The following is a 15,432-nucleotide window of genomic DNA, read 5'->3' as shown; positions in this document are numbered from 1 at the left end:
TGGTTGCGAACACTCGAACTTTCTTGAATGTTCTCCGCAACTTAAATGTCCAGCTTTGCTTTGTTCTACAGATGTTGTGCTTTCCAAAACAGCATTTTGCGGTAAATCAAAATCACTGCAACAATAATGCAGCAATAATTCTGTAGCAACACATATACATACATCAATAATGTCTTTTCAGACAACAGTTTTACCATGACCATGACCATGACCAGTTTTACCATGGTTTTCAATCAGATGTGCAATTGTATTTCTAGGCTTTAAGTTGGTACTGTTTAACAGAATTTGCTGATAAATGTGAATTGTATAGGAACTTAGGTATCCAATGTCTGCATTCTTTAAGTTATATTGGGCTTCCTTCAAATGATTTGCAATTTGCTCATTATCTATGCGATGTATCTTGTCTTGTAGTATATTTCTCTGCAAATAAACCTATTAACAATGTTTACAGAAACGCGTGTTCTAGTGGTGGAAACGCTATACAGTACGTATGATTTTAATCATTAGAAACAAAATAATCTCACATAGAATGCCATTCATTGTTCACATAGTGAAAACAAGTAATCTAAATAACCTGGTGTAAGATAAACTGCTTTTTGGGTTTCTAATGTCCAAGTTTTCGACAGTTACTAGGAGACAACTTCTGAAAATGATTGCTATACACACATAATCGTATTTTCCTTGTATTTTAATGGAACATCTTTGTGCAGACAAAATTATATTTGCCTTGCTTCTACTAGACTTTGTCTCCACTAGTTTAGAAAGCCTTTTATATTTCGAACAGGTTTGTTTTTATATTTGTATATGGATGATTGTGGTGATACGCCCTTTGATAAAGTCGTCAAGACGCTTCAATAGATTTTCATGACCGTCCATGCTCCCTTATATCTTGTTATACTATTTGAAATAATTTATTCTTACCTATGTTTTACATTGCACAATATCTTTCATGATACAGTTCCATGCTTTCACAAAGATTACAAAGATCTTTAAATATGAAATATTGCGTGACTATGCAAAAGTTTAAATGTTCGTACATACTGCTTTTTCTTTATTTCTTGATCCAACGTTTGCTATTATTTCGATTTCGCTCGTTTTTCGAAACAGTAGATTATGCACTAGGAAGCACCCCACTTACTTTGTGTTCCAGGAGTAAGGCATGCTCCTTGACGCCGCTCATTGGGTTTCGGAGGAGTCCCACTGAACTGCCGGATCCCTGGATCCGTGGCTTCCGACTCTGTTGTTCCCGTCCCACTCGTGTGACTGTGGCCGCGATTGTGGCTGTTGTCGTACTGAATCGGCGGAGGGGGATGCCGTCGGGCGTACTCGTAGGCTCTCAACAGCTCCTCTTGATTAGATGAACCGGATGTCAGACTGTGACTGTTAGGAGCTGTGAAGAAATGAACTGAGTAAAATTCACGATATAAGCCCAATTATGCTAATTAAACACTTTCCAAAAGTATCTATTCCATTCAAGTCATCGCAAAACGTGCCTTCAAACGATACCAGCCATGATTTGAAGTATTTCTATTTTGTGAACAAACGCCAGAGTATTTACATTAATCAATGTTTTGGATATTTAATACACATACTATAGTTGTAGAGAATCTTGGGTTGATATAGTATTATAATCAGTACCATTAAAAAGCGAGACACTCATGTCTGCATCGCAACCGCCCTTCCTATCGACTGCTACCTTAAGTAAAAAGAACCCAACAGAACTAAGGGAAACACGTCGCTAAAATTGTTGTGTACATGATTCGTGTATTTCTCCAAGTTGTTTGGGAAAACATGCCAAATACGAGTTGCTTCTATTTCGTTATACAATGAATAAATTAATGAAAATTCAATTTATTTTTTCTTTTTCTGTACCATTGATTTATTATTATTTTTCTAGTTGTCTAAATCAAATCACTTGTATCCACAGAGAAGTATGTATATTTTTATAACTGAACAATATAAATTTTTTTTTACATGATATGCTCTTCTTTTTCTCTTTGTCAGGTATTAAAATGCATTGAATTATTGTATTATAATTAAATTAGAAATGCAGTCTATCAAAGTCCGAAATAGCGTTAATTACAACAATAAACCAAATTCAAGAATGTCTTTAAAAATTTAGACATTAAAATTAATAAATATCTCTGTTAAATAAATAACATCACATTTTATTTTTTTTAAAAAATATATTAAATTATCATCGAATTATTTACTGGCAAGGATATTATTTTAACAAATAACATTTAAAGTTCATACGAAAAATAAAATAGGCAGACATAACCCAGGCTTAAAACAAGAAAAGCTGAATTTCATAAAGTAATGAATTATTTCAAACATAATAAGATGACAAAATGATAAACAAACGAGGATAAAATGGAATTCCTTTTGAGTCAAATATAAAAATTTAAATATCTCATTTGTATAAGCAATATCACAGTAAGAAGATATTTACGGAAAAAAAATGCATCTTACCTTGACTTTGATATAATTCTTCACTAGCTTTACCACTTTTACTTGATGGAGGGTCTAAACTGCTCTGTAATGTTACAATTCATCAGTTTTAAAAAAAGTATGTCACATTTCAGATGTTAACTTCGCAAAAAAATGAAAAAAGGGGTTGGGGTTAGGGTTGTTCATGTAGAAATCTTTTACACATATGAGACAAATAATAATTTATATAAACTAGAACAGATTTTTAATCATTCCAATTATGATAAATTGATCATAAAATGTGAAATAACTATTCATTGAAATGAAATCGATTAAATTGAACAAATCTTTAGCATGGTACAAATATTTTTGAGATATAAGCTGCCCATTTGGTATAAACAACACTGAGAAGGTTTAATACATATGTATATAGTTTTAGCTTATCAAGGACAGAATAATATATATGAAAATTTTGATATTTTATAATTCTTTCAAGTCTTTTAGAAAAAAATAAAATTTTGAGATAATAAATTTGGAAAGCATCTAATTTTGGCCAGGATTATTGAATAAATAAACTGAATAATTACCACAGAAAGAATTGTAATTTTTTTTCTCTAAAAATATACAAAAGAGCTTGAATATCATCTGCTAAGTTAAAGCATAAAAGTTATAATTTCAAAATATTATGCTTTTTTTAAAAGAAGTTTTGCCTACAATGCATTTTGACACAATAAATTTATTGAGGATGAAAATATCAGTATGGACAAAAGTAAGGGGTAGGGGTTAGGAACTAAAGAGGATTTACATATTTAAGTAAAGTTCCTAAAATCAAATTAATTTCTAATTGCCTTTTTCACTCAAATGAAAACTAGTTTCAATAATTTTGTTAAATCTATTCTATAATTACAAACTCATATATATGACTAAAAATAAAATTTACTCGAAAATTAATAATTAATTAAACATATGCAAAAGAAAAACTAATAATATAATCAACTGCGAATTTCGATAAAAATTTGATATCCAAACGGATTTTTCAGTTACTTTGGTACACTGAAGTTGAAATATGTGAGAAAAAATCTGTGTTGTCAAAACTTTACATTAACCTTAGGTTTTTTTTTTTTTTTTTTTTTTTTTTGTATTTACCCCTCTCTGGTACAAGAGTCAACAGCTTAAGGAGCCTTGCATTACAGATAAAAAATAATCATACCTTTGTTAAATAAGGCGGCTCTCCATGGTGAACACTGAAAGTTTTGAACTCTTCTGTTTCACCAATGTCTTCTTCACCTGGAGGGGGTGGGAGCTGAAAAGTTGCATAGGGCGCTATTTCATCCTCATATTCTGGAACAGAATGAGAAGCTACACACAGCATGATCTTCTGTCCTTTGAAACAACCGCTAAATGACAGCTAAGTCTCAGTTATTAAAACTATCCTGCATCATTATTATTCAAGTTCTTTTTTTATTTCCTTTCCTTTTTAATAAGCAAAAATGCACCAGTTCGAACAAAAATATACCGATATCAAAGTATGGCGTGGTAAGCTTCAATATATTCCATTGTTTTGAGTATTTCCATAAACGATGATGATCAGTAAATAAATAATTATAGACTATTCCAGTTAGAAAAATTATTCATCATTTTCAGTTTTTATTTTGTCTCAATTAAAATTCACATTGAAAGAATTTAAAATTATCTCAATCTACTACCAAATACATTGAAAACAATTTTTTTAAATGTTTGCCATCTTTCCTTACTCTATGAAAAAGGAAAACAATCTTTAGAACCTCAAAGCAAATCATGTAAAAAAATCATCTAATAACTTTATAAAATAAAATACTAAAATCAAAGCATAAAACGGATTTTTTCTCTAGCATTCAGAAATGGTCAAAAATTTCTTTCGAAAATCTTGATTTTAGCAAAAATGCAATCTTACAGAAGATTTATCAACATGTTTTTGAAATGTTCTATCTTCACCAAGCAAAATTTTGTAGAACAGAATTAAACAGGGCCACGCTCACTTTGGATAAACAAAAACCTGGATTAAATGGGGTTGACATAAATTATCGTTATTTACAGAGATGAAATATGAATTTACACAATTATTTTTAATCTTTAATCAGTCCTTATGTTAAACAGTACCAATGTTTATAACAGTATGAAAACATGGAATGAAATTGTTCATTTGAAAATGTCTGATATATATTGTTTTGTTTGTAGGATGGTGCTAAAACGTTTCTTTGCTGCAGTGTTACGGCAATTTAAATAACACTTGAATTTTGTCAATAATTTAATATAAACTCATTTAATACTGGCATGCCTCTGTATATTGTTAAGTTGAAAGAGAAATAATATGCACTACTGGCTGAGCTTAATCTTTAAGATAAGAAATTGCCATATGAAGTAAAAGATGAAGGCGAAAGAAAGCCATAAAACGAATTTTTGTCAAAATGGGAAAATTGTATGCATATATATATATATATATATATGATGACTTAGTTAAATAGGACTTGGATAATTGTGACTCTGGTGTACACCTGTTCATGTTCACGCACCAAATGTACACATCATAAATATAATATAAATTTTTGATAGATAATTTGATTCTTTAATATATATTCTTATTCTACAATTCATAGATTTAAATAATTGCAAATAAAAAAATTAAAAATAAAAGTTCATTTATCAAATTGCCTAATATTTAAAAATGAGTGCATAAAAAAATAGAAACATTAAAAAAATCATGTCAGAATTAACATGTTATTCCCTATGCAAAATAAATTGAAACTCACAATGACTAGTAGATGGGCCAGCCTGCTGGCTATTTTGACGCGACTGAGGAACACTATTGGTGGGAGCTACTTTCCGAACAGGAGATGAGAAATAGGACGGGAGGTCACGGTTATTGTGACTTTGTTGGTTATGAGTGGAGTGGCCATGACCATGACTGTGACTGTGGCTATGCCGATTAGATTCCGATCTTCCTGTTTTCTTGTCTATATGTGCCATGAGGGCGGTAGTTGTAGCAACATCAGACCTAGATGCAGATTCTGAAATGGGAACAGGTATTAATTTCAAATAAATTTTTTAAATATTTTTTTTCTGTTTAAAGATTCAAAAATAATGTCTCTAAGAAAATCTTTATCTACAAGCTACCTCTGTAATGATGCCCAGAGTTTCTTCTCCTTTTATACATGACCAAACACACAACAGCTACGATACCAGCTATCAGAACGACTCCAGACGAAGCCATCGAAACTAGAGTTGTAGTGTCTTCAAAAAAAGACGTGGCTGAAGGCATGTGACCTTGAGTTCCATGATCTGGGATAGGAAAAGCTTGAAGAAAAAAACAGAATATCAGAATTTTAAAATCAGAATATTTGAAAGAGCAAAATAATTTTTTAACTGGTCAGATTTAACAAAAATTAACAAAAGCTGGGCCATAATGTGATTTTTTTAAAATCCAAGTAAGCCAAGAGAAGCAAAAGAATATACAATCCCCTTGCTCAAAATTTTAAGCCTACATTGTATTTTCGAAAATTGTGGAAAGCTACATTTTGTCAATATCTAAAGTTCTTCAGACTTTTCTACAAAACACGCCCATTTAACATTAGACAGCATTATTCATTTTCAATCAACAGGGTGTTTATTTCTACTAGCAGATCAGAAATTCAAGCAGCCCTTTGCCCATGTTTTAATAATGACAGTTTGATGGCAGGGATAAATTTTCTTATAAATAAAAGTTTAAAACATTGAATATCAGGAATAAATTTGCTATAAATCAAATGAATCTTTTAATCATAACTATCAACTGGCTAAAAATGATGAACATACCATTTGTGTTGGTCAGAGTGATAACATCATATTCAGCAGTAGTCGATCCAGCTGCATTAAATGCCACAACTTTAACAACATACCATGTTTCAGGTGCAAGATCTGGTACAACCAACTGGTGTTGCTGCTCTGGATTAACATGGTCAGTTAAAACAGTCCAGTGACTGTGACTATGAGGCCGATACTCAATGCTCATTCGTGTAATTGAGCAGCCTCCACCTTGCCAGCTTGATAAATGGAGAACAAGATGGGTAGAATTTGTGAAAATCATATCTTCTTGTTTGGGAGCAACAGGAGCTGCACAATTAAAAAAAAATACATAAATGAAAATAAATACTTAGCAAATTTTTCATAGTTATTAATTTTAGTGGTGAAACAAATTTAAAAAAATATAGCAAAATAAATAAAACGAATTTCAATGGAAATCCAAATCCAAAAAGATATTCTCTTGGGGGATATTTAAGAACAACAAGAAATCTGAAACATAATTCCAAGCATTACATTAATTATAATTGATAATTATCATGTTTAAAAATGGAAAAGGAAAAAATGTGTATTAATTTAAGGTGATTTGATTCGAATGCTGAAAAAAGCTATAAAGCAACTGAAAATGCTAGAGAATATTTTAGATTTCAAAAAAAAAAAAAAAAAGACACTAGAAATACATAAGAAAAAAAATTGAAACAAATGTTATTATTCAGTGAAATTAATAATTGCTAATTCACAAATTCCTTTTAAAATAAAGGACTTTTAACAGCATTTCTGTGCATATTGTATGTGTGTGCATATTATATATATATATATTATATATATTATTGTTGTCTGATAATAAATCAATAATTTAAAAAAAGTGTAATGATTAGAATGAATTACGGTTAGTTATTTTCAAAACAATTATGGCAAATTTTTAATTTATTATTACCTACTCAACCTCTAGGAGATACTTTTTATGTAGAAAATTCATCAATTTGAAAAGATATAAATCTTTTTAGTTACTGTTTGAGCTCTAGATTTATAACATCTCTGCAGAGAAGACAAAGAATAAATAAATAAAATATTAACAATTTTATTTATTTCCCTATTAACAAACCTTTTTCTCTTTATACTTTAAATGAATCTCTATAATAAAATAGTAATTACATCTATAATAACCTATAACATCTATGTATTTTATAGACTGTATTTATCAATAACATAGTTTTTTAAGTTCTTATTTTGTAATTATGGCAACCTTCTATAAAACTGCCAAGATTTAAAATATTTTTTATGAATGTTATAAAGTACAAGGATAAAAAAAAATCAAATTGATACATTTCAAAATACATGCAAACCATAAAGTTTAGTTGAAACAAAACATTAGCGCTAAAAGATATCTTCATTGAGAGTATTGAAAACTTGGTATTTCCTTTACTAAATGTTATTATTATTATAACTACATGAAGATAAATGATTATTAATAGATTTAAGATTGATTCAGGCTACTGGATTGTATTATAAGCTTTCATTTACACCAGATATAACATACATTAAAAACCAAAACACAGTAAAGATAAAATGTACATAATTCATATTTATAAGCTTCATATAGAATTCAAAAGAAGCCATCAGAATTTATAACAAGATAGTCAATAGAAATTACTAATAAGAAAACCAATAAGCCTTATTTAAAATGACATAATGATATTGAGATAAAAATTATGATATCTATACCATTTGCTAAAAATTGATAGTAAACTTGTGTAGAGTAGAAAATCATTTGCAAATAAAATAAAATTTGATTTCAATAAATGTGAGTATGTTTACCTGAACCCTGAGTCTTAAAAGATATTGGGTTGCTTCTTTCTCCTTTTCCTTCACTAGTTAAAGGGACCACATACAGCTGATATTTAACACCACATTCCAGGCCCTCCAATTTATAAGTATGATTTTTGCTAAGGAGCCTTCTCTGCAGCCATTCACCCCCTTCTGGTTTATAGTGCAATTCATGCCCTGAGAATTAAATACAAATATAACATCAATTAATAAAATGCAGAAAGAAGGTAAATAATAATCAAGAAAGTTATTCATTTAAATTTATATCATTAATTAAAGTAAAGTAATCAGTGCTAAAAAAATTGATAATTTATGCTTTTGTTTTATTTTTAAAAAAAGTTATTTCGCATCATAAACATAATAAATACAAAGCATTTTTTTGAGGAGAGTATTAAATGATTTTTGTATGTATGTATGTATATATTATATATATATATATATATATATATATATACAGAAAAAAGCAATAAAAGCATGTTTGTAGCATCTCTCATTTAATGTTTTATATAAAAACCTGTACTTTTAATAGGAAACTAATTTAATGCCACTTAAGTAACAATGATGGATTTCCAGTTAAGCCATCTAGGCAAATGCCTCACTAAACTAAGAGAAGAACATAAGGAAGTGGATTAAAACTTTATTTTTCTCGTAATTACGTAAATAAACTTATAAAAAATACAGATACTATAAAGGATAAAATATTAAAATAATATTAACATTTTATACATAATTAGTCAGGTTCCTATATGTTTCCTTGCATTTACATTTCTTAGGATTGAACATTTGCTTCAATACTATTTTCTGCAAATGAGGATGCTGAATATATCTGGTATCATAATAGATAAACACAAACAATTACAGATTTGGAAAATTAATAAAACAAAAATAATTAACCTAAAATATATCATGATATGTTAAAATGAGATGCAAAACTAATATATGACATTATTAAAAGAGGTTTAATTGTTTTTAATAATTTATTACTTTAATCAATTTTTTATAAAATTTATTAACAAATAGAAGAAAAAAGACTATGAGAATCAGAGCTCGCTACATATAACAAACAGTATTTACTACGCTTTTTAAAAATAAATAGCACATTTGAAATGAAATACATGAATTTAATATTTATCTCCAAATTATATTTAGATATAAAATAATTTGGTATTTAATATGTATAGCAGGTTTAAAACCTGCTTACCTTCTCTTGTGTAATAAAATTTAATAAATATTAAACTACTGAAATGGTGTTCCTAATTTGCAAGATATTAAATATCATCATTTCGAATATAAATAAAAAAAAAGTTTAAAAATTGTGTTATTTTAAAATTCTATTTCTACAGAAAACTTCAATCAATACATTAAAAAAGTAATATTAAAATTTGCATAAATAATTTGGCCCCCCAAAAAATGACTGCAAAAGCATAAATTACCTCTTGCTATTGCTCTCTCTTTGGACTGTGGAAGCTCTAATAAAACAGAATTTGCAGTAGTTGATAGAACTTTTACTAGTGGAACGTGCGATGGAACTGAAAATAAATAAAATATTACAAAAAAACATTTAGCAGCATCAAAAAAAATATACATTTTGAAAAACAAAAGGCTATGCACATAAAGAAGATGTTATTTGTAAGAAAATATATTTTTGTATAAATGTTTGCTGTGGAATTTGTAGTCACTTTTCACCAATAAGAGAAACAAAATAAACTGTAAAATTAAGGTATATAAATTTTTACAAGAGTTAAAATTCAGATTTTACAAAACTATCTTAAATCTTAATTATCTTGATCTCTCTCTTAAATCAACAGAATTTGTGGACCTAAAACATATGAATATTTTCAAAAATAATATTTTTCAGATAAAAAGAACAAATTAAGCTGCATCAGAAAAATTTTATTTATTGAAATTCATACGAAAGAACAAAATGTTTATTCACAATTAAGCATTAAAAATCAAATCTGCACTTGCTTGCCTTATTCAATAATACTAATCTAGATCATTTAATAAATGTGACGAATGCTAAATTTAATAATAATGATTCATATAGAGCACAAACTTACCAGGCTCTGTATACAGAAAGTCCGTAGTGGTGCATGGAAAAAATTATTTTGTTATTGCTTTCTGAATATTTCAGACAGTTTAAATACTTTCTATAAATATAAAATTTAATGCTTGTGGATTTATTTGAACATTTTAGAATTATACATTTCTTGATGCAATCAAATGAAATTTAGCATTTATATTTCTTAGTTCCTATAGGATGACATATACTATTAAAACTTTGCTATATCCACTAAAGGGATATAATGAGGATAGAATGATTTTATGTTTAAAAGCCCTAATTTTGACATGTATTATCTTAAAAAAATTAGTTTCTCATTAATTAAACACATCTTTTTCTTTGATAACCGAAATTCTGCTTGTTAGTAGCAGTTGATATCAAGATATCAGTATGGGTTATTACATCAAACATTAAATCAAGGAACTATTATGAGTTCATCAGCCTTTAAGCTGCCTTATCACAGCTCTATTTATCTCTTTCGATTTAAAAAAAATCTCTAAAACGTCAGTATGAAATGAAATTAGGGTGTGTTTTTTTCTATCGGCAAATTATATTTATCAAATTTTAGAATAGGAATTCTGAGCAATCTTTACATACTGAGGGTTGTTTCCTTTCCTTGGAAACGTCTTTACATATAAATGACAAACATTGAATTTTAAAACGTCATTTATTTGAAATCTGAAGAGTATGAAAATGAAAGTTGAGAGTTTAAAAACATTTTAAAGCATGCAAAATAAAAATTATACAATATAAAATTCAATTTTTTAAAATACGTCTAAAACAGATAAACACAGGAGAAGCTATGGGTACAGTGATTAAAACACAGAACAAAAAATAGACTAAAACAGATTTAAAAAAAAGTTTGGTAATAATTTTAACATAAAATATAACTTCATTGTTATGTTACTTAACTTAAACTATCATCAATCAAAAATATCTCAGTGAAATTATGGAAATGTTTTAACATAATATTAACAAATTTAAATTTAAAAAAATCTAATCAATATTTTACATTATTTTTAAATATTAAACTTTGAAAACTTTATACAATATACAAAAAGAAAAAAAATAGCATTAGTTTAATGAATTTAACAATGGACTTTTGTAAAGGAAATTTAAATATTTCATAATACAAAAATCCTAACATGTAATTCAAAAAACAGAAAGAAAAAAAAAACTTTTCTGAAGTTGCATTCCATCAAGTACCTGTAACTGACAGAGCATAGATGATTTCATCTGAACCATGCCTATTCTGAACCCGGCAGGAATAATTGCCACTATCTGAAACCTGCAATTTTCTGATTATTAGTGCACCATCAGAATGGACTTCTATTCTATGCATTTTAGGCAGTGGCTCATTCCTATAATAAAAATAAAATAGCATGAGCAATCATATTTTCTAAGAAACATGTATAAGTTTATTAAAATTTCCATTCACAACCAAAAGACTAAAAATTCTATGAGCTACTATATGTTTTAATTTCAAAAGGAAAGAAAAACACACATTCAAATAATAATTTTTAAAAATAAATAGAAATAGTTTATTATTAAATAGTTATAGAAATAAATAGTTTTGAATAATAAATAGTAACATAAGTTTTTATAAAAACAGACTTACAAAAATTAATTACTTAAGATTAAAATTCAGTTAGGTTCATAGAAAATGAATGATATATAAATTACATATTTAAAAACATTAAGAAATCACGACCAATCTTGTTTCCTCATGTTTGCGTTATGAGATTTATTTAAAATTGCAACTGAAAAATTTATGTAAATCTTATGTGGACATTAAAAAAAAAAAAAAAAAAAACCAAAGTAAACTGTTTTTACAAAAGCTTACAAATTATAATAGCAAGCACTGCTCATTTATACATATAAGCAAAATTAAAATACATTTTATAGCATACATTATTAGTAATCAATCTAAAAATTAATACAATATAAAATTCTTTATATTGAATATAATTGTTTATATTGCGAGTTATAGCAATTCATTAGAAATTACATTATTTTACCTGAATTTCCATTCTCTCTTTGGGACAGGAGAGCCAACAGCTTGGCAAGATAGAACTACCTTGTCTCCAGGCACAGTAATAATGCTCTCTCCAAAGTCCATAATTCTTGCAGGAACTATGAAAAAAGCATAAGAGAGAATTACATGCATAAAATTAGTTAATTTTAAACAATGTAAATTAACCATCTACAAATGATGTTAATCATGTTAAAAAATCACATATGAACAAAACTAACAACATAATTCATCACAGACCTCTGCTGCTTGTGGTCTGAGACACAGCTCTTGTAGGTTCGCCTTCTCCTCTGGAAGTTGAAGCTGTGACCCAGAATTCGTGTCGAGACCTGTCTAGCAGATTTGAAACTTTGTACTGATACAGATTGGAAGGAACTCTTATAACAGATTCATTCTGGAAAGAAAAGCGATATAGTTCATTCTTCTTGAATATTAGAATTGCAGCATAAACACTCAGTAAAAATGAGTAGAGATTGAAGGTTAAAAAAAATACCTTTTGATCAACATATATCTAACAGTTTTTGTATTTTAAATAAAACAATATAATTTATTAATTGTGTATTTTTTTCAATAGAAAATGAATAAATTATTATAAAACAAAGATCATAGCTACTGCAAATAGAATTAGAAATTAAAAGCTGTATAGTGTAAATATCATGAGTAAGAAATTCTGTTGTTTGATGAGATCAAAATTAAATAATAAAAATAAATGTATTTTTAAAAGCATAAAAAAATGTATTTTTAAAAATAATTACAGTTTAAATTCCAACTGTAGAGTTAAAAGTTATAAAAATGGGTTATTAAAAATGCATACACATTAGATAGGGTTAGGTTTTAAAAAGGTAGAGCCTTTACCAAGAGAATAAATATAATATTTACTTATATTTTAATCAATCTATTTTACAATGATTTTCATCTCATCATATCTTGAACATATTCTACTTTAATTTATTTCATTTTTTTATTATATGTTGCCACATATATACATTTAAAATATGATGATGAAACAGAGCTTCTGTTTCTTCAAGTGAAATCACTGCATTATACTCAACAATATATTATACTTCTGGATTGTAGATTACACAAGTTAAATTTTTTAATGATAACATGATTATCTAAACTTTTTAACAAGCATAACAAAAATGACTTTTATTTTTTAAGACAATGCTTACCTTGGCACCAACGGCTAAGCTACGCCAATATAATGTAAATTTAGTAATTAAACCATTTGAATGTAAAGGAGGTTTCCAACTAACAAGAATAGTATCTGAAGACATAACAACAGCTTTGATATCTGCAGGCGGTCCGGGAACTACATAAAACAAATCAGAACAATGGGTGAAGTAATTTATATTCAGAATATTAAAAATTAAAACATTGAATTGAGGAATGCAACAGTATATAAAAATATCTATTTTTTGCATTTAAAGTAAGATAAAATCAAATTATTATTTAACAACAATAATTTATGAAAGAATTGAATAAACTTAATAATTTTAAAAAACAAATTAATAACAGTAAATTACATACAAATAATTTAATTATAAAAATAATTTTCTTAAAATGTATACTATCTTAATTTTATGTTTTATTTTTAGTTCCCACCTAAATCTGTTATTGTAAAAGACAATGTTTAAACTCAAATTATATGAATTTAAGATTTTAAAAAATAGGAAGAATATAAGCTTGATAGTTTTAGATTTCATATTAAAGAATAAATGCACAGTGTTTGTTTTGCTTACCATCCTCTAGAGTGGAACAAAATATTGGATCACTTCTAACACCAAAACCTTTTTGGGTAAAAGCCATAATTATCACAGTATAATTAGTAAATTTATGTAAATTTGTCAACTTGATCTCTTGCTCTGAAATGGTTCTTTCTTCATATTCTTCATCACCTACAATTAAAAAAAAAATGATAGAATAGGAAATTACACTCATGTCCAAAATTAAGGTCACAAAAATGTTTTGCAGACTAATTCTAAATGGCTACCAGTAAAATTTAAACAAATTATATTTTATATATTGTGAAGGACCGGTAACACGATATTAACCTTTGTTGTGAGAAATAATGTTGTTTAGCATTAGCTTTTGATTAACTACTGAAATTAGACCATTTAGGCATCTGGGAGTTTTGCCTGCAATTTTGGGAAAATTGCATTAAAACAAAAAAAATTAACGTGTTTCCTGTGAAAAAGAGTTCTTATAATCGTTTAGACGATTTCTTGAGATGGAGAGCCATTGGCAGGCTTGAAGCTGGGCAGTCTCAAGCGGAGATGGCACGATGGTTACAAGTGGCACCGAAAGTGGTATCCAGGTTGTGGAATCATTCCAAACAAGTGGTACTGTAACCAGGAAGGCTGGTCAAAGCCGTCACTGAGCAACGACGCCTGCACAGGATCGCTATTTGGCATTAAGCGCACGGCGGCATAGGCTGACAACGGCTCCTCATCTTACTCGTGGCCTTGTTGCTGCGTCTGGAATAAAAATTTCCAGACAAACAGTATACAGACGTCTAGCAGAGAGGGCCCTTTATGCGCGGCGACCAGTTGAGTGCGTCCCTTTGACTGCATCCAACAGAAAAGCCCGGTTGTTGTGGTGCCGAACACATCAGTATTGGGCGCAGCAAGAATGGGGGCATGTTCTTTTCAGTGAGTCGAGATTTACCACACAGAGGGACACTCGTCGAATCTTCATCTGGAGAGAGCGAGGAGCTCGCTATCATCCCTCCTACATAAAAGAAATCGACAGGTTTGATGGGAGAGGAATTCTTGTCTGGGGTGGCATAATGTTGGGCAGTCGTACACCACTGCACGTCTTCGATGCGGGTATTGTCAATGCACATCTCTATGGAGATGAGATCCTTGAAGCCTATGTGAGGTTGTTCCGGGGTGATTTTGGCCCAGACTTCATGTTTATGGACGATAACGAGCGTCCACACAGAGCCCAGATCGTTGATGATTTTCTTGAGGAAGAGGATATTCGACGTATGGACTGTGCCTCGAGGTCTCCGGTTGTCAATCCTATTGAACATGTCTGGGATGGTCTCGGAAGAGCCATTGCACAGCGTAACCCCCCTCCTAATACCCTCCAAGATTTAAAAGCCGCGCTTTTGAAAGAATGGGCTTTGTTGCCCCAAGCATTTATTGACACCCTCATAAACAGTATTAAAGTTCGTTCTGAAGCCTGTATAGCAGTGCACGGTGATCAAACTTCATATTGAGGCAGGTTTTTCCCGAGATAAATGCTTTATCTCTGATTCATA

The 15,432-nt window shown here is 29.1% G+C and overlaps 1 protein-coding gene across 9 annotated transcripts in view; it reads right to left on the bottom strand.

The window, feature by feature from the left end:
- Positions 1–15,432, bottom strand: part of LOC129983669 (cell adhesion molecule Dscam2-like) — a 194,705-nt gene that overhangs the window by 15,112 nt on the left and 164,161 nt on the right. For 6 of the 9 annotated variants that reach the window (XR_008785433.1, XR_008785432.1, XM_056093244.1 and 3 more), the window contains exons 21-34: positions 13,910–14,065; positions 13,340–13,479; positions 12,408–12,561; positions 12,154–12,268; positions 11,343–11,496; positions 10,134–10,155; positions 9,507–9,602; positions 8,065–8,250; positions 6,262–6,558; positions 5,581–5,763; positions 5,220–5,477; positions 3,641–3,789; positions 2,473–2,536; positions 1,139–1,390 (exon numbers count right to left, since the gene is read on the bottom strand). Coding sequence is in view for 7 of the 9 variants with exons in the window: in XM_056093244.1 (XP_055949219.1) it covers positions 1,139–1,390; positions 2,473–2,536; positions 3,641–3,789; positions 5,220–5,477; positions 5,581–5,763; positions 6,262–6,558; positions 8,065–8,250; positions 9,507–9,602; positions 10,134–10,155; positions 11,343–11,496; positions 12,154–12,268; positions 12,408–12,561; positions 13,340–13,479; positions 13,910–14,065 (2,226 nt within the window). In the remaining 2 variants the exon portion in view is untranslated. Of the gene's footprint in view, positions 1–1,138; positions 1,391–2,472; positions 2,537–3,640; positions 3,790–5,219; positions 5,478–5,580; positions 5,764–6,261; positions 6,559–8,064; positions 8,251–9,506; positions 9,603–10,133; positions 10,156–11,341; positions 11,497–12,153; positions 12,269–12,407; positions 12,562–13,339; positions 13,480–13,909; positions 14,066–15,432 lie in introns of all 9 variants that reach the window. The other 3 variants (XM_056093245.1, XM_056093241.1, XM_056093242.1) reach the window with 2 other exon arrangements.

This window comes from Argiope bruennichi, chromosome 9 (genome assembly GCF_947563725.1).
Source record: "Argiope bruennichi chromosome 9, qqArgBrue1.1, whole genome shotgun sequence".
NCBI classification, from domain to species: domain Eukaryota; kingdom Metazoa; phylum Arthropoda; class Arachnida; order Araneae; family Araneidae; genus Argiope; species Argiope bruennichi.
This window is presented reverse-complemented; position numbering and strand designations above follow the sequence as displayed.